The 25,516-nt window shown below is 47.5% G+C and overlaps 1 protein-coding gene across 1 annotated transcript; it reads left to right on the forward strand.

The window, feature by feature from the left end:
- LOC131282713 (acetyl-CoA carboxylase) lies at positions 1–24,232 on the forward strand. The gene is made up of 11 exons (XM_058312245.1): positions 1–271; positions 7,238–7,793; positions 14,335–14,452; positions 15,783–18,982; positions 19,060–19,313; positions 19,711–19,873; positions 19,943–22,062; positions 22,130–22,404; positions 22,474–22,815; positions 22,899–23,033; positions 23,114–24,232. Exons 1-11 carry the CDS (start codon positions 262–264, stop codon positions 23,243–23,245), a joined length of 7,305 nt encoding a protein of 2,434 aa, XP_058168228.1. The 5' UTR covers positions 1–261; the 3' UTR covers positions 23,246–24,232.
- Positions 24,233–25,516: the final 1,284 nt, after the last annotated feature.

Raw genomic sequence — 25,516 nt, forward strand, 5'->3', positions numbered from 1 at the left:
TTTTCTGGCTCCACTGAACATACCGTTGCGTTGAGCGCACCGCACTGCCTACAGTATTATCGGTATCGTTCGCAAACCCGCAGTATTGAGTGTGTGATCCAAAGTGTTGCTAAAAGGAAAACCCCAGGAGGAAAACCCCGTCAACGCGGTGTGTGTCGTTTGGTTCCGCCGGAAGGGAAAATCGATTACGGAAGCGGAGCCTTTCCCCCCGGTGCGGAAGGATATTATCGCACGCGACTCCAACACCGGTAGTGGAAAACTATGGAAAAGTGTACGTACTATAATAGAGCATCGTAAATCTAATCATTTTCGCAACCCAGAGATAACGCGGTGATACTTTATTGCAAAATCTGTCGATGGATCCCCCCTGAAAACGTCTGCCGCCATATGATAGCGTTGTTGGTGTCTCTTTCATGCGTCCAGCAGTCCAACCCCTGGGTCAGCGGCAGGAAACGCGGGCCTCCGAATCTCGCGTGCTTTCGCACTTCTTGTGACGGCATTGTTGTCCAATTAATATGGGCTCAGCCTTGCCGACCAATCAGAGACGATGGTGTGATGCTTGGCAGCGCGTCATCAGATGAACTTGTCCATCTGCGCTTGTGCGCACAAAAGTGCCACCTCTGTTCTCTGACGCCGAACGTGGAATTTCGCCGCAAATACTGGCCACTGCCGCCGTCGGGTACTTTTCCCCTCACGGTGGAGTTCATTGGATAAAAATGGGCTCGTCTCTCGACTGATTGCACTTTTATTAACCTTGATTATTTACTTGATTTGTGCGCATAATTTATCAAAATTACTACCCATCTAGAAGTTTATATTCGTTAACTTTCTAATGCATTACGGGTCTCATTTGCCCTAGATTACGACTGTTCCGAGTAACGAAATCACTCGACAAGAAAATCCTTGCCATCAGACACAACTCACTTCTGGTTACACGGCGTTTGCAAGTGTGTCGTGTGCTCCTAAATTATGACGCTGGGAGTATCAACATAAAACATTCTAAATTTATTTCAATCGATGCCCCTTTCTTTCTTTCCCCTGCCAAAATGAACACAGTCGCGATCATGACGTCGTCGATCGTCGATGCCCGCGAACGATTCATCGTACACAGTTTTCAAGTTCACGAACACAGCCTCACCCCCGGGATCGTATATTTCAAGGTCACGTAACCACCACCACCGACGCGGCGCACCGAGTATAGTACCGGTTTTGCTGCGAATAGTAAAAACCAAACCAAAATAAACACCTTACCATCCTCCCCCATCCCAGCCCCTCGGCCACCCTGGCCGGTGACACTAAGTGCATGTTAGTGCAACAGGACGATGGAGGCTCCTGTCCGCGCTTGCTTTGCTGTTGGTTCGTTGGACTTTCCACGTGGTTGACACTGCGCCGATGTGTAGTAGCCGCAGAATGCTGCTTTAACCACTCCCCAAAACGCTAGTGTCCGATAATTTTTAGAGAATCCGATTGCCAAGCTCACTTTGAGTTCGTATGATTTGTTTGGCATTTAAATTATTCTTATCAAAATCAATGAAAAGATTGTAGGTCAATATTTTACATTCCCCACTACCAAACCAAAAATAAACAATAATTTTACATTACTCATGTTTGCTTCAAATGACATTTCGCGTGGCTTTTTTAAAAATATTTTTGTTAAGAAAGGTAGGGTAAAGCAGCGCATTAAGCAATTGGTAAGGAACATTATTCTATGCTAAGCTCAATTTAGTTGAAATACAAACAGCCTACCATGATACGTTTTAACTGGGAAGGATATAACTTTAGGGTAAACTTTGTAGCTTCACTGCTTGTATAATGGGGTCTCCTGTCTATTTTGCTTCTAGAAGATTGAAACTTCAAGTGGAAGTTTGTGCGTGTATGTGCGTGTATAATTTAATCCTTAAAATTTTAAACGTTTTAGTTTTTAAATATAAAAACTCTTTTTATATATTTGTTAACGAAACATAGAACGATTTTCACTCATTAGTTTTTCTCTTTCGTTCATAACATTAATTATTCCTACTGGTGGAATGACTTGCCTTGCTTACTAATTATGATACTACTATTTTAAATATGCTCCATTTAAGTGAATAGTATCATAATGCCCCGGGGATGATGGGTATTACCCCTCGCTTCCCTATCCCTTCAAGAACACACTGAACCACTGGCTCGCTTTAGATTAGCCAACCGATCTCGAATACTAAACCGAATTCGACTGCAACCAACACGTGCCAAGCTGGGATGGTCTGTGTGTACGTTTGTACCCCAAGGGGCCTCTCGTTCCAAAACATCCGATAGAGAAATGCTTACCTCGTTTTATTCCTCTTCTTTCTAACATATTTTCGCCGTTTCGAGCTTTCAAATCAACCCAACCCGGGGGCCACTATCAAGACTTCGGCACCGACTCCCGGTTCAGTTGCGGTCCGGGAAAGTAACGGATAGGTAGCATATAACGGGAGCGGCTCTAGCCCCGGTTTTAGTACCGAAAACTGCACCTCCAATCGTGGTACCAGCTCTGGTAGTGAGCATCCGATCGGTCACGACAACGGTGTGTAAGTGGCATATCGGGAGTCCTTTGTATTAAGACATTTATCCTGCTTCCGCAGGGAAGGATAATTTCAACTATTTTGATGTCGAAAAATTGTAACCCAACGTCCCATGGATTAAGCATATCCACGGTGGGTTTGTCTAGTGCCCTCTGTTGCGTCTGTACGCGTGTGTCTGGGAAGTGGCCTGAAGCGCGTGAAAAGGAGATAACGGATGGTGCCTGTTATCTCGATAGTACGAATCACGCCACCACCGGTAACAGCGTTCGTCTGCAGTCTCCGGTTCCGCCCCATGTGTGTGTGTGTGTGTGTGTTTCGCCAGCTTAAACTGGCTCGGTTTGTTGCCACAGCGTTGATAAGGAGCGGTGGAGGTTAAGGTTGTTTTCCGTTGCTGCGTGAAGGGGGAAGAATGTGGTGAAAGGTGATCATCGAATGGGAATCGAAATCAGCTGATGGCCACTTGACTGCAGGCACCGAAATCGGTAGACAACAGGAGGGCGTGGGCAGGATGGGTGGATTGTTCCTAGATACCGAGCGGGATGGCCTGTTGTGGCGGATTATTTCGGCACATAGAAACCGAACTGAAGAAAGGCGAAACATCTCGACTAAATTAAAATTTCGTGAGGATTTTTCAAGAAGACTTTGTAAGCAAGTGTGATGGGAAGATTTTTTGTTTTCGGTACTACAACGCAATACGCACCAGCAGAAAAAAAAGGAATGAGCTTGAAAACACGCCACAGTTCCCTCTGGTGGACAGATACGATTGGCATTAGTTATCATCTCATTAGCACCGGGAGTGCAGTGACATATGGAAATTATTCTGTTAAGTATCCAAATTGGGCAAGTTCTCCAAAAAGTACGCACACGCATAGGATGGAATGTGTACTCCACTTTACTGACAACTTTTTCTGGCCCCGTGGCTCCCTTGAGTGGACACCCAGTATGGTTCCCCTTCCTTCCATTACTCGGTCAAACGTGTCTGCTAGGAGGTTAAAGGGCGAAATAAACGGCGAGGTCAGTGAATATGAAATGGACCACGCGGCTCACAAAGTGCTTCGCTCGAGCGTTGGAAGTTGAAAAACAGGAACAACAACATTACGAGGGTTTAAAGCCGTACACGGTTTGTGGCTTCATCCAAACGGGGACTTGGCCAACCAACTGTACCGTGCGCGTCACTGAATATTTCCATAACCGGACGACCTTTCGAGGTCCGACCGAGCTTTTCCTTCGGCCGGGGTTATTTCTAGCTGGTATTTCAATTTCGAAACTCACTCTCTCTCCTTTTCTCCACAGCAGAAAGGAACATGTGTTTCGAACCATCCATCCTACCGGGAACCAGTGGAAGATTGTTGTGATTTGGCGCAAAACGGTTGCAAATCGATCACCCGAACCTATCAGTAAACAAATCGACAATCGATCGATCGATGCTTGATCGTGACGTGTGATCGCTACTTGTTGGAATCTTGACCTGCAAATGGCGTTCTTTGAATGAAATTTGTCCTCCTTTTAGAAAAAGTAATACTCACCGGGAGAGTTGTGGAAGCAAGACAGACGAACAAGCCCTAAAACTCGGTTGCCTAATTGGCCACTCCCACCGAAGGAATGCACCAGGAATTCATTATGCATTTTATTACCTCGAGGTATCAATCCGGTTTGACACTTTCCACGACGAAGGGAACGCACATTGTAGGGAGAAAAAAGAAATTCAAATGTGACCCATCGGGAACCTGGTTACATAATCGATCTACCAGAAGCGATCCTCGTCAACTCAGTTCGCAACGAGATTGCGTTCGATTCGTTTGCTTCCCGGTGGAGGTCAACAAGGAACGAGCAGCTTACGGGCAATGCAACTGAACTTACCTCAGTGATCCGGACCCCTCCCTCCGCCGCATGCGACCTTGATTCGTCCGGGACGACCCAGAGCAGCTGATGATCGAAAGCATGGCACAAAACCTACGCCTGGGTGCATAATGGCTGTATGGGCTCGTGTTTCGCTGTCCGTAGCAATTGATTACAACGGCGGTCACCGATCGAATGCCGACGGTCTTATCAACAAGGGGATGGATTTTTTTCCATGCCACACCACAAACCACGTAAGCTGATGATGTTCAGCTGGATTAAGGTCGCTTCCTTTAGGCGGACGGTTTCCCTGTAAAAACACAAGTGATTAGATGGATGGTTTTGTGGCTACTTTTTCCTATTCTTGTTTAGATTAGGTCAGTGGTTCTTAAAGCGAGTTTATGAATAATTTTTAACATAACTTCCCAAACATCCACCTTGTCCTGTCTGAAACAATTTGTAATACTACAGCAAAAAATGCTTTAGATACTCTTCTTTGAGAACCTCTGCGTGCATTTGTTTTCGAAAGAGTATTTTTCCTTTTTCCAATCGCCGTCCGATCGCGCCCCGGGAGAGGTCAACCGGCACGTCGATCGTAGCCGTTGGTGCATGGATTGAACGCCACCCAACCGTTCGTCGGCGCTATCCGCAGTGTTTTGTCAAGGTGTGTAAGGCGTATCAGATGTAAAGCATTTCTTTTTCGCTCACTCTCCCTCCATCCCTCCGTCCCTCGCTGCGTGTCATCATTTGTTGTAGTGTGTCCCTGCTTGGGTCAGGTTGGCTTTTCGAACTTTCGCTAAACTAGATCATTTTCGCTCGACCCTCCGGCGCGGCTGGTTGGTCGATCGTTGGTCCGTTTTGATCGTTAGCGTTCCTCGTGGAAGTGAACGGAACGGAAGGTCACAGACCGAACCGACAAGTCGCGCACAACGTGGTTGGTGAAGAAAGTGGAAGCGAACCGTGGTTTACCGTTGTGTCCGGGCGGAAACCAAAGGTTGGTCTAACGGAAACGTAAGTGCCGCAGCGAATCGTTGCCGTTGCTCGGGGCACCGATCAAGTTGGGATTAATACACCCAGAGTAGAGTGTGTAAATATTCATCTTATGTATGCCGTAGACGTCCATTCAATTAATCGCTTGTTGATTGGATATCTTTTAAAAGATGTTCTTTCAGTGGACAACGACGAAGCTAAGGAATATATTAGCACGTTCACGAAGTGATCATCAAGGTATACGTAATTCTTCGACAACACAATTTCTGTGCAATAACACCCTTCGTGACCCGAAATCTTTATCTGCGTTCCCTTGATTCGCAATCAAGCCGAAATGCTTCGTGCCGATTCGTGCCTGCCGTGTGTTGTCCGGCTGATAAGTGTTAATAGAATTTCCTGTCCAACTAATTCTCTGCGTCTCTCTATCTCGGTGGCACCACTGATTGTTACATAATACGCCGCGCCACCTCGTCTAATCATTAGGATTGCTTCTTGGAGCAGTGTATGTGTATTTTTTTTCATCGCCGTTTGATCTTGACGTTCCTGAAGAAGAGTGACTTGATCATGATCACCTCGTGCTACTGATTGGTGTGTATGACGTTGGCAGCCGAGGTGAATGAGTACCTTTATCGCCTCTTTTTTGAGTGGCAACAGATGATCACAGGGGATCTTTTTTTCTTTGCGATTGGCAATGGTGTAGTTCAGCATGTTTTGTGATTTGCATAAATATTTTGAAAATTTTTGAGTATTTCTATTTCCTTATTATTTTTGTTTCGTGATGTAATGCTATTTAATGATTTCGTCATCAAAAATATGAAGCATGAAGTATTCTGAATTGACCCGGAAGCAGGTTTTTGAATACCTATTTCCTGCTGCTACCATAAATAAGTAAATTTCCTACAATAGTGCATATTGAAATGTTAACTATTGCAGATACTCCAAATGTATCTGCTTTTTTCGTTCATTTTCAATATAAACAAAAAAACGATTTTTACTATGTTTCATTTTCCTTCACGTATGTCCTATTTTGCCAAGAAGAATATTATTTTCTTATAACTTTAGCCCAGTATTTTACTATCGGTTCAGTGGTTATATTGGTTTTACACAAGTTAGGTATTTTTACTCCGATCATCTCTTTTATTGGGAATAAATTGATCAAACGAATTGGGTAAATTGAAAAGGTTATACACGCGAAACCACAACTTTGTTTCCATATAGAATTATAAGGTCTTGCGTCAACCACCAGCAATATGTACCAATGGTGCGAGTACGTAGGAAAAGTTAACAAAAAAAACGCCAAACTCCACCCGCGAAGAGGTGACTTATTTTGACGTCATTCTCTCCAATTTTTACAGATTTCCGACCCGTCACCGTGAACTGTTAAACTGTTCGACGGCATAGTTCGGTGGCGTGTGTGTGCGCCACTGGCCAACGGTTTTGGAAATTTATTGTTCGATTGACGGTCGGTAGAGACCGCCCGGATGCAATGATCCACCTAGTGCTAGCCGGGGCGATCCTGTTCGCGTACATTTTCCTGTACGACTGGTGGACCCATTCCGGCTACAGACGATCGGTGACCTTGAACGAGCCTTCCGGCGGCGATGCACCATCGGAGGCGACAGTCGGCGAATCCGACCGAACGCTTCGATCGCCCGCTGACGCTAGGCCTAGTACGTAGATTTTGTTTTTCGAAGGTATATTTTACGTTTCTTCCCTGCTTTCTTTCCGTGGAGTTTAAGTTCTGTTCCTTGTTTGATCTTAATTTCGGTAGTTTTCGATGTTATTCCTGAATAAATGTCATTTTGATTTTCGTTCATTTGCTGGGGGAAACATAATATTGACGCATTTTCAAATTTCTCTTTTAGGTGATACAAACCCTGGTGACACGGAGCCACCCAACAACGGGGTACCCACGGTCCTGACGAACGGAAACGCCACAACAGACGTCACCGAATCTACTTCAGCAGATTCCCTTGACGCAGTCACAGCACAGGTCAGCCATCAGCTGAAGCAGGTGTCCCTGTCCAATGCAAACTTCCTCGGCCAACCAACTCCTCGTCCGCAAAAACAGCGTACCGGTCCCGAGCGGACCGTCTTCATAAACGGCCGGCGGGAGGAAGCCTACCAGCAACAGCAGCCGTCCGTTTGCGCTCCCGTTGATACGAACGACAACCATATCAAAATGGCAGACAGCATCGCGTCCGTCGATGCGGTGGTGGGCGGTGGGACTACTCCGGCAGTGGACCAAAACAACCCACCCGTCCAGCAGTCCGAGCGCGCCAGCTTCATCGTCGGCGAGGACAGCACGATAGATGACGAGCTGGAGGCGAACGATGCGTTTCCGCAAACGATGGAAAATGGTGCCCTCCGGAGCAGCTCGTCGTACGAGATCAATCTGACCGAGAAGAGGCGCCGTCTGAGGTAAGCCGTTTTTTAAGGGCATGATGAATTGGCACCTTACCGTTCAAGCAGCGGATCTCCATCGCGTCCACGATCGTTTGCGTAGTTAACAAATTACCCCTGTGGAGTATTGTTTTTTCTTCTATTTGTTATCCTAACTCGCTTCACCATCGTCATCGTCACCGTCGCCATTTTCGTTCATGTGTGTCCAGTATTTGGGTAATTGGATACGCGAGGCTCAATTGCCCCTTTGCCTACAAGTTAACGCTGGGTGAACCGCAAGTGTGTTCGTACCCTTTTTTCCCTCTCATTCTTAACTCAAGTCTATTAATGTGCGCTGACGCGACCTGAGTCTGTTGACTGTTTGTATTACCGGAGGAGACTCCGTTCCTTGGCAATCGTTTTTTGTCTTTTTCAAATACACTTTTTGTGAGTCTGAAAATTCAGCACCTTGAAGGCTTCAAAATGACGCAAATCGTGGATACTACTGGCACACAAAGTGGTGCTTTTTTTTACTCGAATGATACTATTTTTTTCTTTTTACCGTAGTTTTTCCATCTTGGAAAGGTTTTGTCGGAAAGGTTCTGAAATCAATGTTTGCTGTGGTTTGTAAATTTTTATTTTAATAATGATCGTGCTGTTCGATTGGTTTTGGTTGTTTTTTTTAACTCGTATTTCTTGGTTTTTTCTGTTCAATTCCTGTACGTATCCCGTCTAAAGGTCACCACCTTTGTCCGTCCGTAATGGTTCAATTAATTAAACCCCTGTCACATTTATGTTACCTTATCATATCAACCTAGGATCGATTCGATCGAAAGATAGCTCAAATTTCTATAGCATTCATCCGCTAATGCTTTTTGATACTAGAACCAGCTATTTATTGTAAACGCAAAACTATGAATGTTGGTTAATTTGGGTTTAACAGCTACACAAAGCAACCCGTGCGATAACGTGAGTTTGCAGATTTCGTTCAAATCAATTGTTTAACTGTTTTATTTTTAATAGATTACTGAAATATCTGAACAGATTCCTGAACAGAGTTGAATCGAAGTGGATTATTGAATTGAGTTACGTGCCCAGAATGAAGTTACCAATCTTTGGAATCATTTATCCGATCGTTGCTCTCATTTTAACTAGGCTTTAGATTTCTTTTTAAGCAAGTTAATCACTTAACCAAAATGACATTGTACCATTGGGATAATTTTATAAAATTATTATGGAACATTTATACAATTCCTTCAATGTTTTAGATGGGTTTTATTGTTTGTTTCGTGTATCAACTGCCTCGGTGCATATTCTTTTATGCATAAACTTCATTGAAATGCTGAATTAAGTTTGTTACGTTTATTGGAAATTGAATCAAATTGACCCTCGATTGCAATGGAAGCACGCATTCCATGATCAGAACTTACCCTCGGACAACCTCGAAAATTGGCCGGAAAGGTCCGATGGTCACTTGCACGCCAGTAGCGTTCCGAAGGATGCCAACGTGCATGGCATGCACCTGACGCATCAACTGCACGTGTGTACGGTTGTTTGTTGTGGCAACCTGTTGCTAGTGGCCTCTCCCAGACGCTGCTGCATTTTCCTCTCCCGAGATGATCCGTTTGCTTTGCTCTTTTTGTTTCATCCATCCGATCTTTCGTATCGTACGATGCGTCGCGGCCCAATCCGTGGTTGTGGCCGATTTTTTTTTCTCGGGGGCTTTGTTTTGCGCGTTCCTTCGCGGGGAACCGTTTTCTCTCTCGCGGGCGCCCTTTCCAGCTTATTCATTCCCCCCACCACACCACGTCTGTTCTCTCTTGATTTCTCTTGAATCGCGGATAAATTCGCGCTCCACGGTGTTGGCCGCAGCACACATCAGCACATTAAGTACCACTACCATCTTACCCGGGGCGTCTGGGGTAGCTCGTCCGGGGTTCACTTGTACCGGACACTCCGCCAGGCGGTCAGTTGTGAGTCAAACGTGGCCAAACTCGGAAGTGCCAGCCATCCGTTGCCGCCACCGCCGGACTGGTGTGTGAACCCGTGTGTTGCTTCGCGCACCATCACACTCACACACACACACTTCCGCGAACCCTTCCTCCCGCGAAACCCCTCGAGCGTGTGTGTATGTGCTTTGTTGACATTCCCGCCAAAGTGGCAAGTGTGTCGCTTCCCGGACATTCCGTGCGTTGTGTTACTTTTCCACCCGATATTCGTCATCATATCGTACGTTCTTTCCTGGGGTACGTTCCCACGAGTTGTTGCCTGCCAGTGGGGTTGCATAAATCGATACGATGGTCCATCATTGGTGGCCAGCTATACAGTGGGTGTTTATTAGGCGACAGGCGAAGAGATAACGCCGGCAAACACCAAGTGAAACCGTTTATTGGGTAGACACCGCAAGTCCCACACTAATCGATTTCAAATGAACACCAGTTTTGGGCCACCCGATCCGACCCGCTATGTCTCGGTCTCATCTCTTATGCCGCTTTGAAGGGTAAACGGGCCCGGAGGCACCAAAACGGTATTCGAACCATACACGCGCGCGGTTGGAAAACGGAGGAGAAAGTTGCTGCACAGGTGGCAACTCGACGGAAAGAAATTTCCGAAAAATTCCGAAAGCCCTCATTTTGTCGCAAACACCCTTTTTCGGGGGTGCTTTTAGACTACCCCGAGTACCCGTGGATTCTACAAGTATGGCGTCATCGACCTATTTGGCGCATGGCATAGACGGAAGTGTCTATCGGAAGGCCATGAACTAGAGACATGTGGAAAGGTATTAGTCTGCCCTCCTGGTCTCGTTTTACGATTCCTGTTGATATTTGGAACGGAAAAGAAAGTGATATCGAGGGCCTGTGTGAATGTGTGTATACTGTTTGACGCTCATCTACGCTACCTGTTTGCTCGACTTTAGACAAATAGTGTTCCATGCCGAAAATGCCCATCGGTGGGAAGATGATGAGAGAAAAGCCCACAACTCGTCCACAAATTATGCAAGCACCGTCTCGGGTCTCGGCCCGCTAACTGGTTTTCCTTGGGTTTGCATCATGCGATCACGTCGTTAATCGAAGATCGACCGAACGCATACAGGGCAAAATTCTGGACGTACGTGTCAAGATAGTTCCAGCGAGCAATCTTTAAAGTATCATTCAAGGCTTCGCAGCTACAGGTCGGTTATGGATAAAACAACTTTCTCGGGCTAATTTCCCCGTTTGTCCTCGCGTCGCTTTCACGCGAAACCGCACTGGTGACTTCAACGAGACGGTAGACGAGAAACGTTCCGCGTCTTAATTGGTCCCGTTCCGCGTGCGTTAAACCTGTGAAAGGCTGGAGGGAAAGATGGAAAGGAAAATGTCGGTGCCACGTTGAATTAATGATATCATCATCATTTTTATCCATTTTTTTACCGCTCTTGTGTAATGTCATGAGAGACGGTGTTGGTTTTTTTTTCAGTTGTTCTACATTTTATGCAAAAAAGCAATCTTTTTCGATTAATGAAAACTTGCAAAAATTTAAAAAAAATAAAGCAATCATGAAAAAAGGAAAAAAGGGTAGACACCAACATAACAACTAGGTCTTGGGACGGGTGGAAATTGTTGCGCCAGCTGGCAAAAACCGATAGTATCGATTTATGCAATCCAACAACAGGGCTACACGGAACGGGGTGGGAGGCATCCGGGCAGCGGAGAAGAAAAAAACTCGTCCACGTGTTGTTATTTATCATGTGTTTTCCGTTTCACTAGAGTCGTTGTAGTTGTGTGGTAGTACCAGTGGCCGGAGCAAGGTCACCGGGAAAAGTCTCACGGAATAGGTATCGTTGTTGGTGCCACGAAACCAAGTGAAAGTGCAGCCGGAGATATTGATTGATGTTGAAAAGTGTTTTGGTTTTATTAAATTACACTGAGTACTACTGACCAATCCGTTCAGACGATCGTCGGAACCGCACCGTGTTGTGATTGTGTCCGCACTCCAGGGGGAAAATCGTAGCGTTTCGTGAAAGCGTACCGTTGTGAAAATTTACATCATATCTCTGCTAGTGGTGGTGGTAGTGTTAGTGGAGCTTCCGGCGTACTCCTTCCCTGCGGAAACCGTGCTCACGTTCGCCCTGCTGGTGCTGGCCCTCGCGAGGGAAATAATGTTGAAGAGAAGAGCGAGCAAACGATTCGTCCTGGCAGAAACCGGTGAAGAAAGCTCCTGGAATACGACCGAAGATAATGACAAGCTGACCGGGGCAGTCGATAGCAGCAACGGCAGCATGGCAGCACAACAGCAGCAGCACCAGGGACCGCCGGTGATCAACCTGGAGACGGCTGTCCCGAGCGGGAGCACCAGCGCCAGCAGTAGCTTCAGCGAGGACAACAATGGCGTGTTGTCCGGTGGTGTTGCTGGTGGCGGCGAGGGGTTGAAGGTGCCGATCAGCAACCATCTGCATCTGTCCGTGTCCGGGGGTCTGAAGTTAGTATCGTTCAGTTTCACTGTTGGTAGGGGTCTAATGAAGCTTAGTTTAAGATCGCAACGGCAAAAGTTCAGTAAGATGTCTAAAGCTCAGATGTTACGCAGTGTACAGTTGTTCAAGAGAGTATTCGTACAGTTGCCAATTTTAACTTTTATTTTTAAGTAATTTTGAAACCTTGTCGTTGTCGAGAAAACATGACCGAGGGCGAAAGTTAAAACAATATGTTCATGATAAACTTATTCTATTCAATCAATTGTTCACATTTTGACAAACTTGTTGGTTGGTAATATTTTTGGATCCGAGCATAATTTAAATTTTATACAAAAAAAAGTATCTATACACCCAATCTGTCTTCATCTTCTTGGCGTAACGACCGTCTTGGTCGTGGCTGGCATATGACACCCAACGTCACAGGTGTAATTTATGCCAACAGCAACATTTGTGTGATGTGGCCAGTTTGGAAACATATAAGAAGACTAATTATTTCAAAATGTTGTGAAAAGAAGTCTGTGTGCGTGTAGTTGAATTGTTTTGTTAGTAAACCTTATGATAAGGACATTTAAGCTGCTTTATGTGTAGATCAGAACTAAGATTAACACTTTAAAAGAACTGATTAATCAATGATTTTGTTGGCATTGAAAGTGCGAGGAAGCTTCAAGGCTGCAGCTTCAGGAAACAAATGTACACGGAAGGATTTCACGGTGTAAAATTTGCATTTGGAAAGTAAACAGACAGAAACTTCATTGGAATGTTACGATAGTAAATTTGTTTGGAGGAGCATTTTTATTGGCTGAAATGAAAAAAAATTCTCTATAACAGTTTTCAAAAACCATGTTTGTCAATAAGTAAACGAATTATAGGATTGATTTTTTGTGTTGAAAAATGCTGTTAATGGAAAAATTCTATGATAAAAATTGGTCATGTACCGATACGTTATTGAGTAACTGTATCTTTCACTGTATTGACCAAACACCTGAAACATTTTCTTTGTTTTAAAATCGCAATATCTCATTCGTCAGAAGAAGCTTCGGTGGCTTCTTAAGCCACTTCTTGCAATATGTTTTCCAGATTTTATTACCTTATTTCAACCTATGACATAAACTTGCGCAACCCGATTGCCGGAATGTTCGTTCGTTCACAGCGTTTTCGGAAAGCCAAATCCTCAGTACGCGCGGTGTTCGGTTCAGCTCGGATTTGTTGACCTCAACTCCGCTCCGACGCGCGGGAGGCTCTCGAAAGTTGCACCGAATCCGAAGAGAGTAGACCTTCGGAGACAAACGGAGACTCCCCTCCGGGCGGCATCCCTCCTCCTCCCTCCACCAGGCCAGCCATTTTTGAGCCAGCCTTTTGTGCAATCGCGATCGCGGTTAGCGTAACAGCGCTTTTTTCGGCCTCAGTTACGTTTGCGAGCCACACACGACGTGCGTCGCTGCCGCGTTTGGAACGGAAGGACGAAGGAGGTGGCTGGGCTGGGCCGGGCCAGACCAGGCCGCAGTAAAACGTTTTACAAGCGCAATCGTATGTGAAACGAAAAAGTCGACGGTTGGCGGACCATCCGATTTGGCAACGGTCAGCAGTGTTCGGCAGATCTTCGTGCTGTTCGTTTCGGTGGTGCCTCGATTTACTGCAGCTTATTGCCCTTGGTCCCGTGGTGGCCCGATAAGGATGTGCATTGGTTGAACGGTGCTGTTTGCTGCAATGCTTGCAAAGACTGCTTGCATAGAAGGGAATTAGTTGGAACGGTTTCGGTTTGTTTGTCCGGTGGCCCCAATTTCGGCGGGTCGTGTGCGCTAGCTTCCTGTGGCAACTGTTTTCCGTACGACCTCCATGAAAGATAAGCATTCGAAAGCGAGCAGCAAGGTGCTAAACGTGTTGGACACTTTGCTGTGCCGAGGTCGTCTGAACGAAACTCAAATTCCGTTCCACTTTCACGATGCTCCTCCACCGTCGTCCCCGTCGTCGAACGCCCAAAGCTCGGAAACACAAACCGAGCCAGCATGGTTGTGGTCAGTTTTTCAGCATCCATTTACTCTAACTGTTATGTTTTTACAAATTCCTTTTCGAGTGATATCGTAACACCTGGTGCTCACAGTTTTGTTTGCATTTCTTCTTCCATTTCAGGCCTAGTATGTCCCATGGCACGGGACTGGGACTTCAGCGTGGCCAGGAACGTGACTTTGTCCTCTCGACAACGGAAGAGTTTGTGAAGAAGTTCAACGGCACACGGGTGATCAATAAGGTAATAAGCGAAACTCAACCTCTCTCGCTGTCGCACAAAAAAAGAAGGCAAAGGCTGCCCTTGGCCATCTTTCAACGAACGTTGCATGCACTTTTGCTCTACGTCTGCATGACTGCGGAACGATCTACCTTTGCGCAATTGCGACCGCTTCGATCAGGATGGTCAATGTCAGAGTGTAATTGCTACCGGAACTTGTTTACCAGCTTTTGAGCTGCTAGCAACCGTAGATAGTTCTTTTTACTACTGCCCAAGACCCGAAGCAGGTTTCTGGTTGGTTTTTTCCTTCAACATCGTATCCATATTATTCAATAAGGTACAATTTGTGCGTGGAGTGGCTCTGAACTGCCGAAGAAAGAAATTAAACGTATTCTTTTTTTTATAGCACATTTTTCATTGAACCCTGCAATGCTTAATGAAAGGAAATCACCTTTTTTCACACATATAGCATCAACTTTTTCATTTATTTTTTTTTACTTTTAAAAGAGGCACAAGGAAATATATAAATAAATTAGATTTAGTTTTAAATGTTGATACTTATATCTAAATTGTCATCAATTTGAAATTGAACTTTGTTTAGCACTTAAAAATATGAAACTGTTTCAAAGAATTGTTAAAATATCGAAAAGTGTCGCATCGAAGGCTTGTGGAAACTGAAAAAAATATTTTGATAGTATAAACATCGTTTTCAAACAGAATGAAAAAAGTAGGATGATTTTATATAACAGCGAAGTTATATTTACGAAAATACTAAAAAAGTCAACAAGCAACACATTTTAAAATAATGACTGATTTGGCAAAAACAATTTGATCGACGTTTGGTCTTACGTTTCCATTTTTTATTAAATTAGTTTGTTGCCTAAGAGCATTGAATGGCTAATTTGATTCATTCTACTATCCTTTGTTGAAGGTCACTTTGACGGCCACTTCCCTTCGAAGATTTGTTCGCCTCGGGTTGGTTTTATAGAGAGTTTGATCGTTTGCCTTTCATTTGATTTGTTGCGACGCGTAAAGATGTCATTAGAAAAAAAAAACTGGAACGCGCGAGTTGTTTCTCGCTCGCATCTTACGATATCGGACGGGATCAACAAATGGCGCAAACAAGTGAATTATTTACCCATGATGTGCCGTCATACATAAACCCGTACGTGAGTTATTCGATTTGCGCAAACGGAGATTGTTAAATGCAATGTCATGATGATCGCCTGTTACGACAAACGATCTTGCGATGTTACGCAACCACCGCAACTCTAAGTGCGTGTCCCCGACGGTAATGTACAAAATGTAATGATTTAACGCTCCCTGTTTGTTCTCTTCTGGCTCCGCTTTGCAGGTTCTCATCGCGAACAATGGTATCGCAGCGGTCAAGTGTATGCGGTCGATTCGCCGATGGTCGTACGAAATGTTTAAGAACGAGCGTGCGGTACGCTTCGTGGTCATGGTCACGCCGGAAGACCTGAAAGCGAACGCCGAGTACATCAAGATGGCCGACCACTACGTGCCGGTTCCGGGCGGTTCGAACAACAACAACTACGCCAACGTGGAGCTGATCGTGGACATCGCGCTGCGCACGCAGGTCCAAGCGGTGTGGGCCGGTTGGGGCCACGCGTCGGAAAATCCAAAGCTGCCCGATCTGCTGCACCGCAAGGGGCTGGTGTTTCTCGGGCCACCCGAGCGGGCCATGTGGGCGCTCGGTGACAAGGTCGCCTCCTCGATCGTGGCGCAGACGGCCGAAATCCCGACCCTCCCGTGGTCCGGCTCGGAGCTGAAGGCTCAGTACAGTGGGAAGAAGATTAAGATTTCCAGTGAGCTGTTCGCGCGGGGTTGTGTGACCACGTCCGAGCAGGGATTGATTGCGGCCGGCAAGATCGGGTTCCCGGTGATGATAAAAGCGTCGGAGGGTGGTGGTGGTAAGGGTATCCGCCGGGTGGACAGCCCGGACGAGTTTCCGGCACTGTTCCGGCAGGTGCAGGCGGAAGTGCCCGGTTCGCCGATCTTCGTGATGAAGTTGGCCCGCGGTGCGCGCCATCTCGAGGTGCAGCTGTTGGCCGATCAGTACGGCAATGCAATCAGTTTGTTTGGGCGCGATTGTTCGATTCAGCGGCGTCATCAGAAGATCATCGAAGAGGCACCCGCCGTCATCGCCGATCCGGCCGTGTTCGAGGACATGGAGAAGGCGGCGGTACGGCTCGCCAAGATGGTGGGGTACGTGAGTGCCGGTACGGTGGAATATCTGTACGATGCGGAGGGCAAATACTTCTTCCTCGAGCTCAACCCCCGTCTGCAGGTGGAGCATCCGTGCACAGAGATGGTGGCCGATGTGAACCTGCCGGCGTGCCAGCTGCAGATCGGTATGGGTATCCCGCTGTACCGCATCAAGGACATTCGGCTGCTGTACGGTGAGAACCCGTGGGGCAGCACGGTGATCGACTTTGACAATCCACCGCAAAAGCCCCGCCCATGGGGTCACGTCATCGCGGCTCGTATCACCTCGGAGAACCCGGACGAGGGTTTCAAGCCAAGCTCGGGCACGGTACAGGAGTTGAACTTCCGCTCGAGCAAGAACGTCTGGGGGTACTTCAGTGTGGCCGCCTCGGGTGGGCTGCACGAGTTCGCCGACTCACAGTTTGGGCATTGCTTCTCGTGGGGTGAAAATCGACAGCAGGCCCGCGAGAACCTTGTGATCGCGCTGAAGGAACTTTCGATCCGCGGTGATTTCCGTACGACGGTCGAGTACCTGATCACGCTACTCGAAACGAACAGTTTCCTGGACAACACGATCGACACGGCATGGCTCGACGCACTGATCGCCGAGCGCGTGCAGTCGGACAAACCGGACATCATCCTGGGGGTGGTGTGCGGTGCGCTGCACATTGCCGACCGCAAGGTAACGGATGCGTTCGCAAGCTTTAAGAGTTCGATGGAGAAGGGTCAGATCCAGGCGGCAAATACGCTCACGAACGTGATCGACGTGGAGCTGATCGCGGAAGGTGTACGGTACAAGGTGCAGGCGGCCAAGAGCGGCCCCAACACGTACTTCTTGGTGATGAATGGGTCGTTCAAGGAGGTGGAAGTGCATCGGCTCTCGGACGGTGGAATGCTGCTCTCGCTCGAGGGTTCCAGCTACACGACGTACATGAAGGAGGAGGTCGACCGATATCGGATCGTGATCGGCAATCAAACGTGCGTGTTCGAGAAGGAGAACGATCCTTCACTGTTGCGCTCACCGTCGGCCGGTAAGGTGATCAGTCTGCTGGTGGACGATGGGGCACACGTGTCCAAGGGACAGGCGTACGTTGAAATCGAAGTGATGAAGATGGTTATGACACTGAAGGCGAACGAAGCCGGTACGGTGACGTTCGTGCGACGGCCCGGAGCAGTGCTGGACGCCGGTACACTCATCGGTCACCTCGAGCTGGACGATCCATCGTTAGTGACGAAGGCACAACCGTACAAGAACCCCTGGCCGATCATTGAGAATGTGCAGATCCCCGAGAAACTCAACCGTGTGCACTCGAGCTACAAGATCATCCTGGAGAACACACTGGCCGGATACTGCCTGCCCGACCCATACAATGCTCCACGGTTGCGTGAAATCATTGAAAAGTTCATGCAAAGTCTCCGTGACCCATCGCTGCCGTTGCTCGAACTGCAGGAGGTGATCGCGTCCATTTCCGGCCGCATTCCGCTCTCGGTGGAAAAGAAGATCCGCAAAATGATGCAACTGTATGAGCGAAATATTACCAGCGTGTTGGCCCAGTTCCCTTCGCAGATGATCGCGAGTGTGATCGACAGTCACGCGGCAACGCTTCAGAAGCGTGCCGATAGGGATGTGTTCTTCCTCACGACGCAGGGCATCGTGCAGCTGGTGCAGCGCTACCGGAACGGCATCCGAGGTCGCATGAAGGCGGCCGTACACGAGCTACTCAAGCAGTACTATGCCGTCGAATCGCAGTTCCAGCACGGCCATTACGACAAGTGTGTGGCGGCCATTCGCGAGAAATACAAGGACGACATGGACATGGTGGTCGGTACGATCTTTTCGCACAGTCAGGTCGCGAAGAAGAACCTGCTCGTGACGCTGCTGGTCGACCATCTGTGGGCGAACGAGCCGGGCCTTACGGATGAGCTGGCGGCCACGCTCAGCGAGCTGACATCGCTCAACCGGGCCGAACATTCGCGGGTAGCCTTGCGTGCCCGCCAGGTCCTCATTGCCGCCCATCAGCCGGCCTACGAGCTGCGCCACAATCAGATGGAATCGATCTTCCTCTCGGCGGTCGATATGTACGGGCACGATTTCCATCCGGAGAATCTGCAGCGGTTGATCCAGTCGGAAACGTCCATCTTCGATATTTTGCACGATTTCTTCTACCACTCAAACCGGGCCGTTTGTAACGCCGCGCTGGAGGTGTACGTACGCCGTGCGTACACTTCGTACGAGCTGACCTGCCTGCAGCATCTGGAGCTGTCCGGGGAGGTACCGCTGGTACACTTCCAGTTCCTCCTGCCAACTGCACACCCGAACAGATACAAGTAGGTTCTTTCTCCGAAACCGAAAGAAAGAAGAGCAATCCCAAGTACGGCTTTAACATAACTGTTTTCTTTCACAGCTCGGAAGGAAACGATCCGGATGCCATCCCGGACTCGTTCATGCGCACCGGATGCATGGCGGCGTTCGATTCGTTCGAACACTTCAATCAATACTCGGACGAAATACTGGACCTGCTGGAGGACTACGCGTCGCCCGTGTTCGTCAACCCGAAGGTGCTGGAAGCCGTCGACGGTGGCGACTCGGATCGGCGCATGAGCACCTCGATCAACGTGTCCATTTCCGACCAGGTGAATCGGGTTGTCGAGGCGGAAGGTGCAGCTCGTAAGTATTTATCTATTTCATTCAGCTCGTAACACTTTTCGCAAGTCCTTGTGCAATAAAAGATTCTAACTCGTATATATTGGTGAGGCCATTTAATTTATTGGTCGTCTCGTATTCTGTCGGTTCGAAAAAAAAAAAATAATTCGTCTCGAAATCCTCAGTCTGTTCAGAAAAAAACAAAAATCATTCAGATTTTGCAAGGCACGAAATTTAAATGATCATGCAAAATTATGATCTTCGTGCAATTTAGTTCATACTCCAAATTTATTGGTATTCCTTGTCTGAATAACGTTAACTTATTTGCATGTTGTGTCTCCGCTTCCAAAAGAATACGTATATGGAATATATCATATTATAATTTATTTTAAATTCGTATTGCCTCTTGCAGCACGACCGTCGGAAGCGATACACATCCTAAGCATAGCCGTACGCGACATGGGAGATATGGATGATCACCAGATGGAACAAGTGTTTGGCTCGTTCTGCAATCAACATCGCGAGGAGCTGTTAAGCCGTCGTGTGAGAAGAATCACTTTTGCCGCGTTGAAAAAGTAAGTATTTGAAAGTTAGTTTATCTTTTGTAGAATCTACATTTTAAACGCTTCTACTTTCCTTCTTAGACGTCAATTCCCGAAGTTCTTTACCTACCGTGCGCGCGATCAGTTTGAGGAGGATCGCATCTATCGCCATCTGGAGCCGGCCTGTGCCTTCCAGCTGGAGCTTAATCGTATGAAAACGTACGACCTCGAGGCTTTACCGACGGCCAACCAAAAGATGCATCTCTATCTCGGCCGTGCGAAGGTCCCCAAGGGTCAGGAGGTAACCGATTTCCGGTTCTTCATTCGCTCGATCATCCGCCACTCGGATCTGATCACGAAGGAGGCTTCGTTCGAGTACCTCCAGAACGAGGGCGAACGGGTGCTGCTGGAGGCGATGGACGAGCTGGAGGTTGCCTTCTCACATCCGCAGGCGAAGCGCACGGATTGTAATCACATTTTCCTCAACTTCGTCCCGACCGTCATCATGGATCCGGCGAAGATCGAAGAGTCGGTCACTAAGATGGTGATGCGGTATGGGCCAAGGTTGTGGAAGTTGCGAGTGCTACAGGCCGAGCTGAAGATGGTCATCCGCCAGACGCCACAGTCACCGACAACGTCCGTGCGGCTCTGCATCGCAAACGATTCCGGCTACTTCCTCGACATCGCCATGTACACCGAGGTGACCGAGCCGGAAACGCACGTGATCAAGTTCCAGGCGTACGGCAATCGGCAGGGTCCGCTGCACGGACTGCCCATTTCTTCCGCGTACATGACCAAAGACTTCCTGCAGCAGAAGCGCTTCCAGGCGCAATCGAACGGCACAACGTACGTGTACGACATCCCGGACATGTTCCGCCAGATGACCGAGCGGCTGTGGAAGGAGTTCTCCAAGGCGCGCCCCACCGAGGATATACGCATCCCGGAGAAGATTCTGCTCGAGTGCAACGAGCTCGTGCTGAACGGGGACACATTGGAGGAGATCCAGCGGTTGCCGGGCGAGAACAACGTGGGCATGGTGGCGTGGCGGATTGTGCTCGCGACACCCGAGTTCCCGTCGGGGCGTGAAATCATCGTCATCGCTAACGATCTTACTTATCTGATTGGGTCGTTCGGGCCACAGGAGGACATGCTGTTTTACAAGGCCTCAGAGCTGTCCCGACAACGGAAGTGTCCCCGGATCTACATTTCGGTGAACAGTGGCGCCCGAATTGGGCTGGCCGAAGAGGTGAAATCTCTGTTTAAGGTCGCCTGGGAGGATACGGAAGAGCCGGAGAAAGGCTTTAAATATCTTTACCTCACGACGGAGGATTATAGTAAGATCGCAAACACAAACTCGGTACGCGCGATTCTGATCGAAGATGAAGGAGAACCGCGCTACAAGATCACCGACATCATTGGCAAGACGGACGGGTTGGGTGTGGAGAACCTTCGGTACGCTGGAATGATCGCGGGAGAGACGTCTCGCGCGTACGAAGATGTCGTCACCATCTCGATGGTAACGTGCCGTACGATCGGCATCGGTTCGTACCTGGTGCGACTGGGGCAGCGTGTGATTCAGATTGAAAACTCCCACATCATCCTGACCGGATTCGCGGCCCTAAACAAGCTGCTGGGGCGGAAGGTGTACGCCTCGAACAACCAGCTCGGTGGCATCCAGATTATGCACAACAACGGCGTCACGCACAAGACGGAAGCGCTCGACCTGGATGGTGTGTACACGGTGATGCACTGGCTGTCCTACATTCCGAACGTACGCGGTGGCATCCTGCCGATCGTGTCGACGAGCGATCCGATCGAGCGGGTGATCGACTTCACGCCCACAAAGGCACCGTACGATCCGCGCTGGATGCTGGCGGGCCGCTACAATCCCTCGAATCCGTCCGACTGGGAGACGGGCTTCTTCGATCGGGGCACGTTCGGTGAGGTGATGGAACCATGGGCCCAGACGGTTGTGACGGGCCGGGCGAAGCTCGGTGGCATTCCGGTCGGCGTGATCGCCGTGGAGACGCGCACCGTCGAGGTCACCATACCGGCCGATCCGGCCAACCTCGACTCGGAGGCGAAAACATTCCAACAGGCCGGTCAGGTGTGGTTCCCCGATTCATCCTTCAAGACCGCCCAGGCGATAAAGGACTTTGGGCGCGAGGAGCTACCGCTCATCATTTTGGCCAACTGGCGTGGATTCTCCGGTGGTCAGAAAGGCACGTTGATTAATTCGAGCCTTTTTACGACGAATTATCTAACTTTGTTTTGTTTTTCTTAATTCAGATATGTACGAACAAATCGTTAAGTTTGGTGCGTACATCGTGGACGGATTGCGGGAGTATAAGCAGCCGGTGATCGTGTACTTGCCACCGAACGCGGAACTTCGAGGTGGTGCTTGGGCCGTACTGGATCCCACGATCAACCCCCGCTACATGGAAACGTACGCCGATCCGGAGTCGCGAGCCGGTGTCCTCGAGCCGGAGGGCATCGTGGAGGTGAAGTACAAGGAAAAGGATATCGTCAAGACGATCCACCGTATCGACCCGGTTGTGCTGGATGTAAGTGAACCACAAGCATTTGGTGTGTTTTTGAAACATTTAATCTAAATATGTTTTTCATTTCAACAGTTGAAAAATCAATTGGAAGCCGCGGGAGACAACAAGACAGTTGTAGCTGAGGTGGAAACCAAGATCAAGGCACGCACGAACGCACTGCTGCAAATCTACCACCCGGTGGCGGTTCACTTTGCCGACCTGCACGACACACCCGAGCGAATGCTGGAGAAGAGTTGCATTAGCGAGATCGTACCGTGGCGCAACTCGCGCCGCTGGATCTACTGGCGGCTGAGGCGGTTGCTGCTGGAGGAACACTTCATCAAACAGATCCTCGAGGCGCAGGAAGGAGTTTCCGTTGGGCAGGCGAGGTCGATGTTGCGCAGATGGTTTGTCGAGGATAAGGGTGCAACGGAGGTATGGGATTGTTTTTCGTTTTATCTTCGCAAATGCTCTTATTTCACACACTCGCATACGTGTTGTTATTTTTTCTTTCCCAGGCTTACCTTTGGGAAGCGAACGAATCCGCGGTCGATTGGTTGGAGAACCAGAAACGTGTCGATTCAACCGTTTCGCGCAATATCTACGCCGTTAAGAAGGACGCAATAATCTCACAGATTCAGCAATCGTTAAATGTAAGATAGCCATGACAATGTTTAACACTGCGAATGTGTTGTTAATGTTCTCATCTCATTTCAATGCTTTTTTCACACAGGATTGTCCGGAGGTGGCTTTGGATGCGGTGGTTGGCCTCTGTCAAGCCCTCTCGCCAGCGCAACGCGGTGAGGTGGTGAAAACGCTAGCGCAGCTCGAGTTCACGGACAAGGAGCACAGCAGCCTTGGATGACAACGTTTCGGCTGCGCATAACGGAAGCGATCGAGGCGTAAACGATAAACTTTTCAGGGGTTTTAGGCGGGGTGCTAGGCATAATCAAAGCACCCTTAGACACAATTGCAGTATGGTGAGATATTCTAGGTGCAGCAAGAAAACAACGCGAGGCATTTCGCTACCAAAACACGAACCACGACTGTACAAAAACGTAATATTGGGAAGTTCTCATCTTCCCTAGAGCCCCTCGGGATCATTACTCCTGGTCCTACAGGAGGAAGACCCGTTGCTTCGGTATATTAAATAGTTCTTAGGCTGGTTTGCAGCGGCGGTGGTTAAGGTTAGGAAATCATCTAAACGTTATTGCCTGGAAACGAACGAACAAGTTCATACATTTCGTCCTTTCGCTCTCAATTTAAATAAGCACCCGCACATAGCGAAGATTTACACTCGGAATTGTGAATATGATGCACAGCAGGAAAAAGAGATCAAATACCACACCCACGGCGGATGGGCATTCGAAGTTACTCTTCACTATGAAAGCATACACAAACACACCCCACACAAATGTTCACGTTTGGACTCGTTACGACAAAGACGCGAATTAAAAGAAAATGGTTTTGAAAAAGCATATAAAAGTAACAAAAAACAAATGAATTAAAAGTCCGTCTGAATCGGACTCTACGCATCCGTACTGTACTGTAGACTGTACTGAGTTATCTAAATATTATTAACCCATACATTCGTTGTTATAAAGAACGATAGGTTAGTTTAAATCGTTGCTAGAGTAGTTACTTATAAGTTTCTTTGAAATTCATCTCTTCTAGCGCTAGGTGTTCGTAACATTTTTGGCCTCGAATGTTGATTTTGGATAATTTTTCGCAGGTGAACAAGGAGATTGAACTAAATAGACGAAAGGGTTTTTTTTTGTTAAGCTACCGGTTGAGTTTTGTACAGCATTTCCGTTCAGCAGGCAGCAACCATCAAAGGGCTTCTGAATAAAACTCCTAAATACTTAAATTGGGTCATATTATTTCTGCGGAAGGATCAAGAATTTACAGGGATTTTCAGATGATATCATAACAGCAACAGCATTATTTCTAACTGTTGCACATGATATTCCAACAGTATCAGTTGATTTTATAACGCAATCATGTTTATTATAACTTTGTCAGTTGAAATAAGAATCGTAGCAGGATAAACTAATGTTGGTACAGCAGCTTGAGCGAAGTACGCAACTAGTATAGATCCCCGTCGCTTCATAAGAAGGACGCAAATGCACAAGCTAAAATCGATTAGTTCGACAAGTTCCGTTTTGCCTCATCACTATCCTCACTAGTTTTGCTCGATGCATCGTTCGTGTTGTGCATTCAACAGTGTTGCTCGGAAGCATTCATTGGCACCATAATCGATAAAAGCACCCCGGATTCAACCAGATTCAACAGGATTCAACCGGATTCAACCGGATTCAACTGGATTCAACCGGATTCAAATCAGATTCAAACGGATTCAACCGGATTGATCCAGATTTAAACCGAGTTCAACCGGCTTTAAACCGGGTTCAACCGACTTCAAACCGGATTCAACCGCATTTAAACCGGATTCAACCAGATTTAAACCGGATTCAAACGGATTGAACCGAATTCAACTGGTTTCAACCGGATTCTACCGGATTCTACCAGATTCAACTAGATTCATCCAGATTTAAACCGGATTCTACCGCATTTAACTAGGTTCAACCGGATTTAAAATGGATTCAAACGGTTTCCACTGGTTTCAACAGGACTCTACCGGATTCAACCGGATTCTACCGTATTAATCCAGATTAAAACCGGAATCGAACCGGATTTAACCGGATTCAACCAGATTTAAACTGGATTCAACCGGATTTAACCGGATTTAAACCGGATATAAACCGGATTCAAACGGATTGAGCCGGATTCAACTGGATTTAACCGGATTACAACCGGATTCTACCGGATTTAAACCAGATCCAAATACTGGCACACAACAGGGTCCAGGATCTGTGATACCGGTCGGATTCGCATACGTGGGCATTTCATCAGATTTCATCAGAACAGACAAACCATGAAACCACATTCATTCATTAAATGATCAAACATATTGTCGTTGTTATCGATTACATTTGATTTTTTAGGAATAGATGATCGTGAATATAATCGATTATAACCACCACAAATTATCAAATGTAATATTTATATCGGACTACAGTAATGAAACTTATGCGACAACGGATCTTTTAAGGGTATTTTAATTCACATTTTTAAA

Source organism: Anopheles ziemanni, chromosome 2, assembly GCF_943734765.1.
Source record: "Anopheles ziemanni chromosome 2, idAnoZiCoDA_A2_x.2, whole genome shotgun sequence".
Lineage (NCBI taxonomy): Eukaryota > Metazoa > Arthropoda > Insecta > Diptera > Culicidae > Anopheles > Anopheles ziemanni.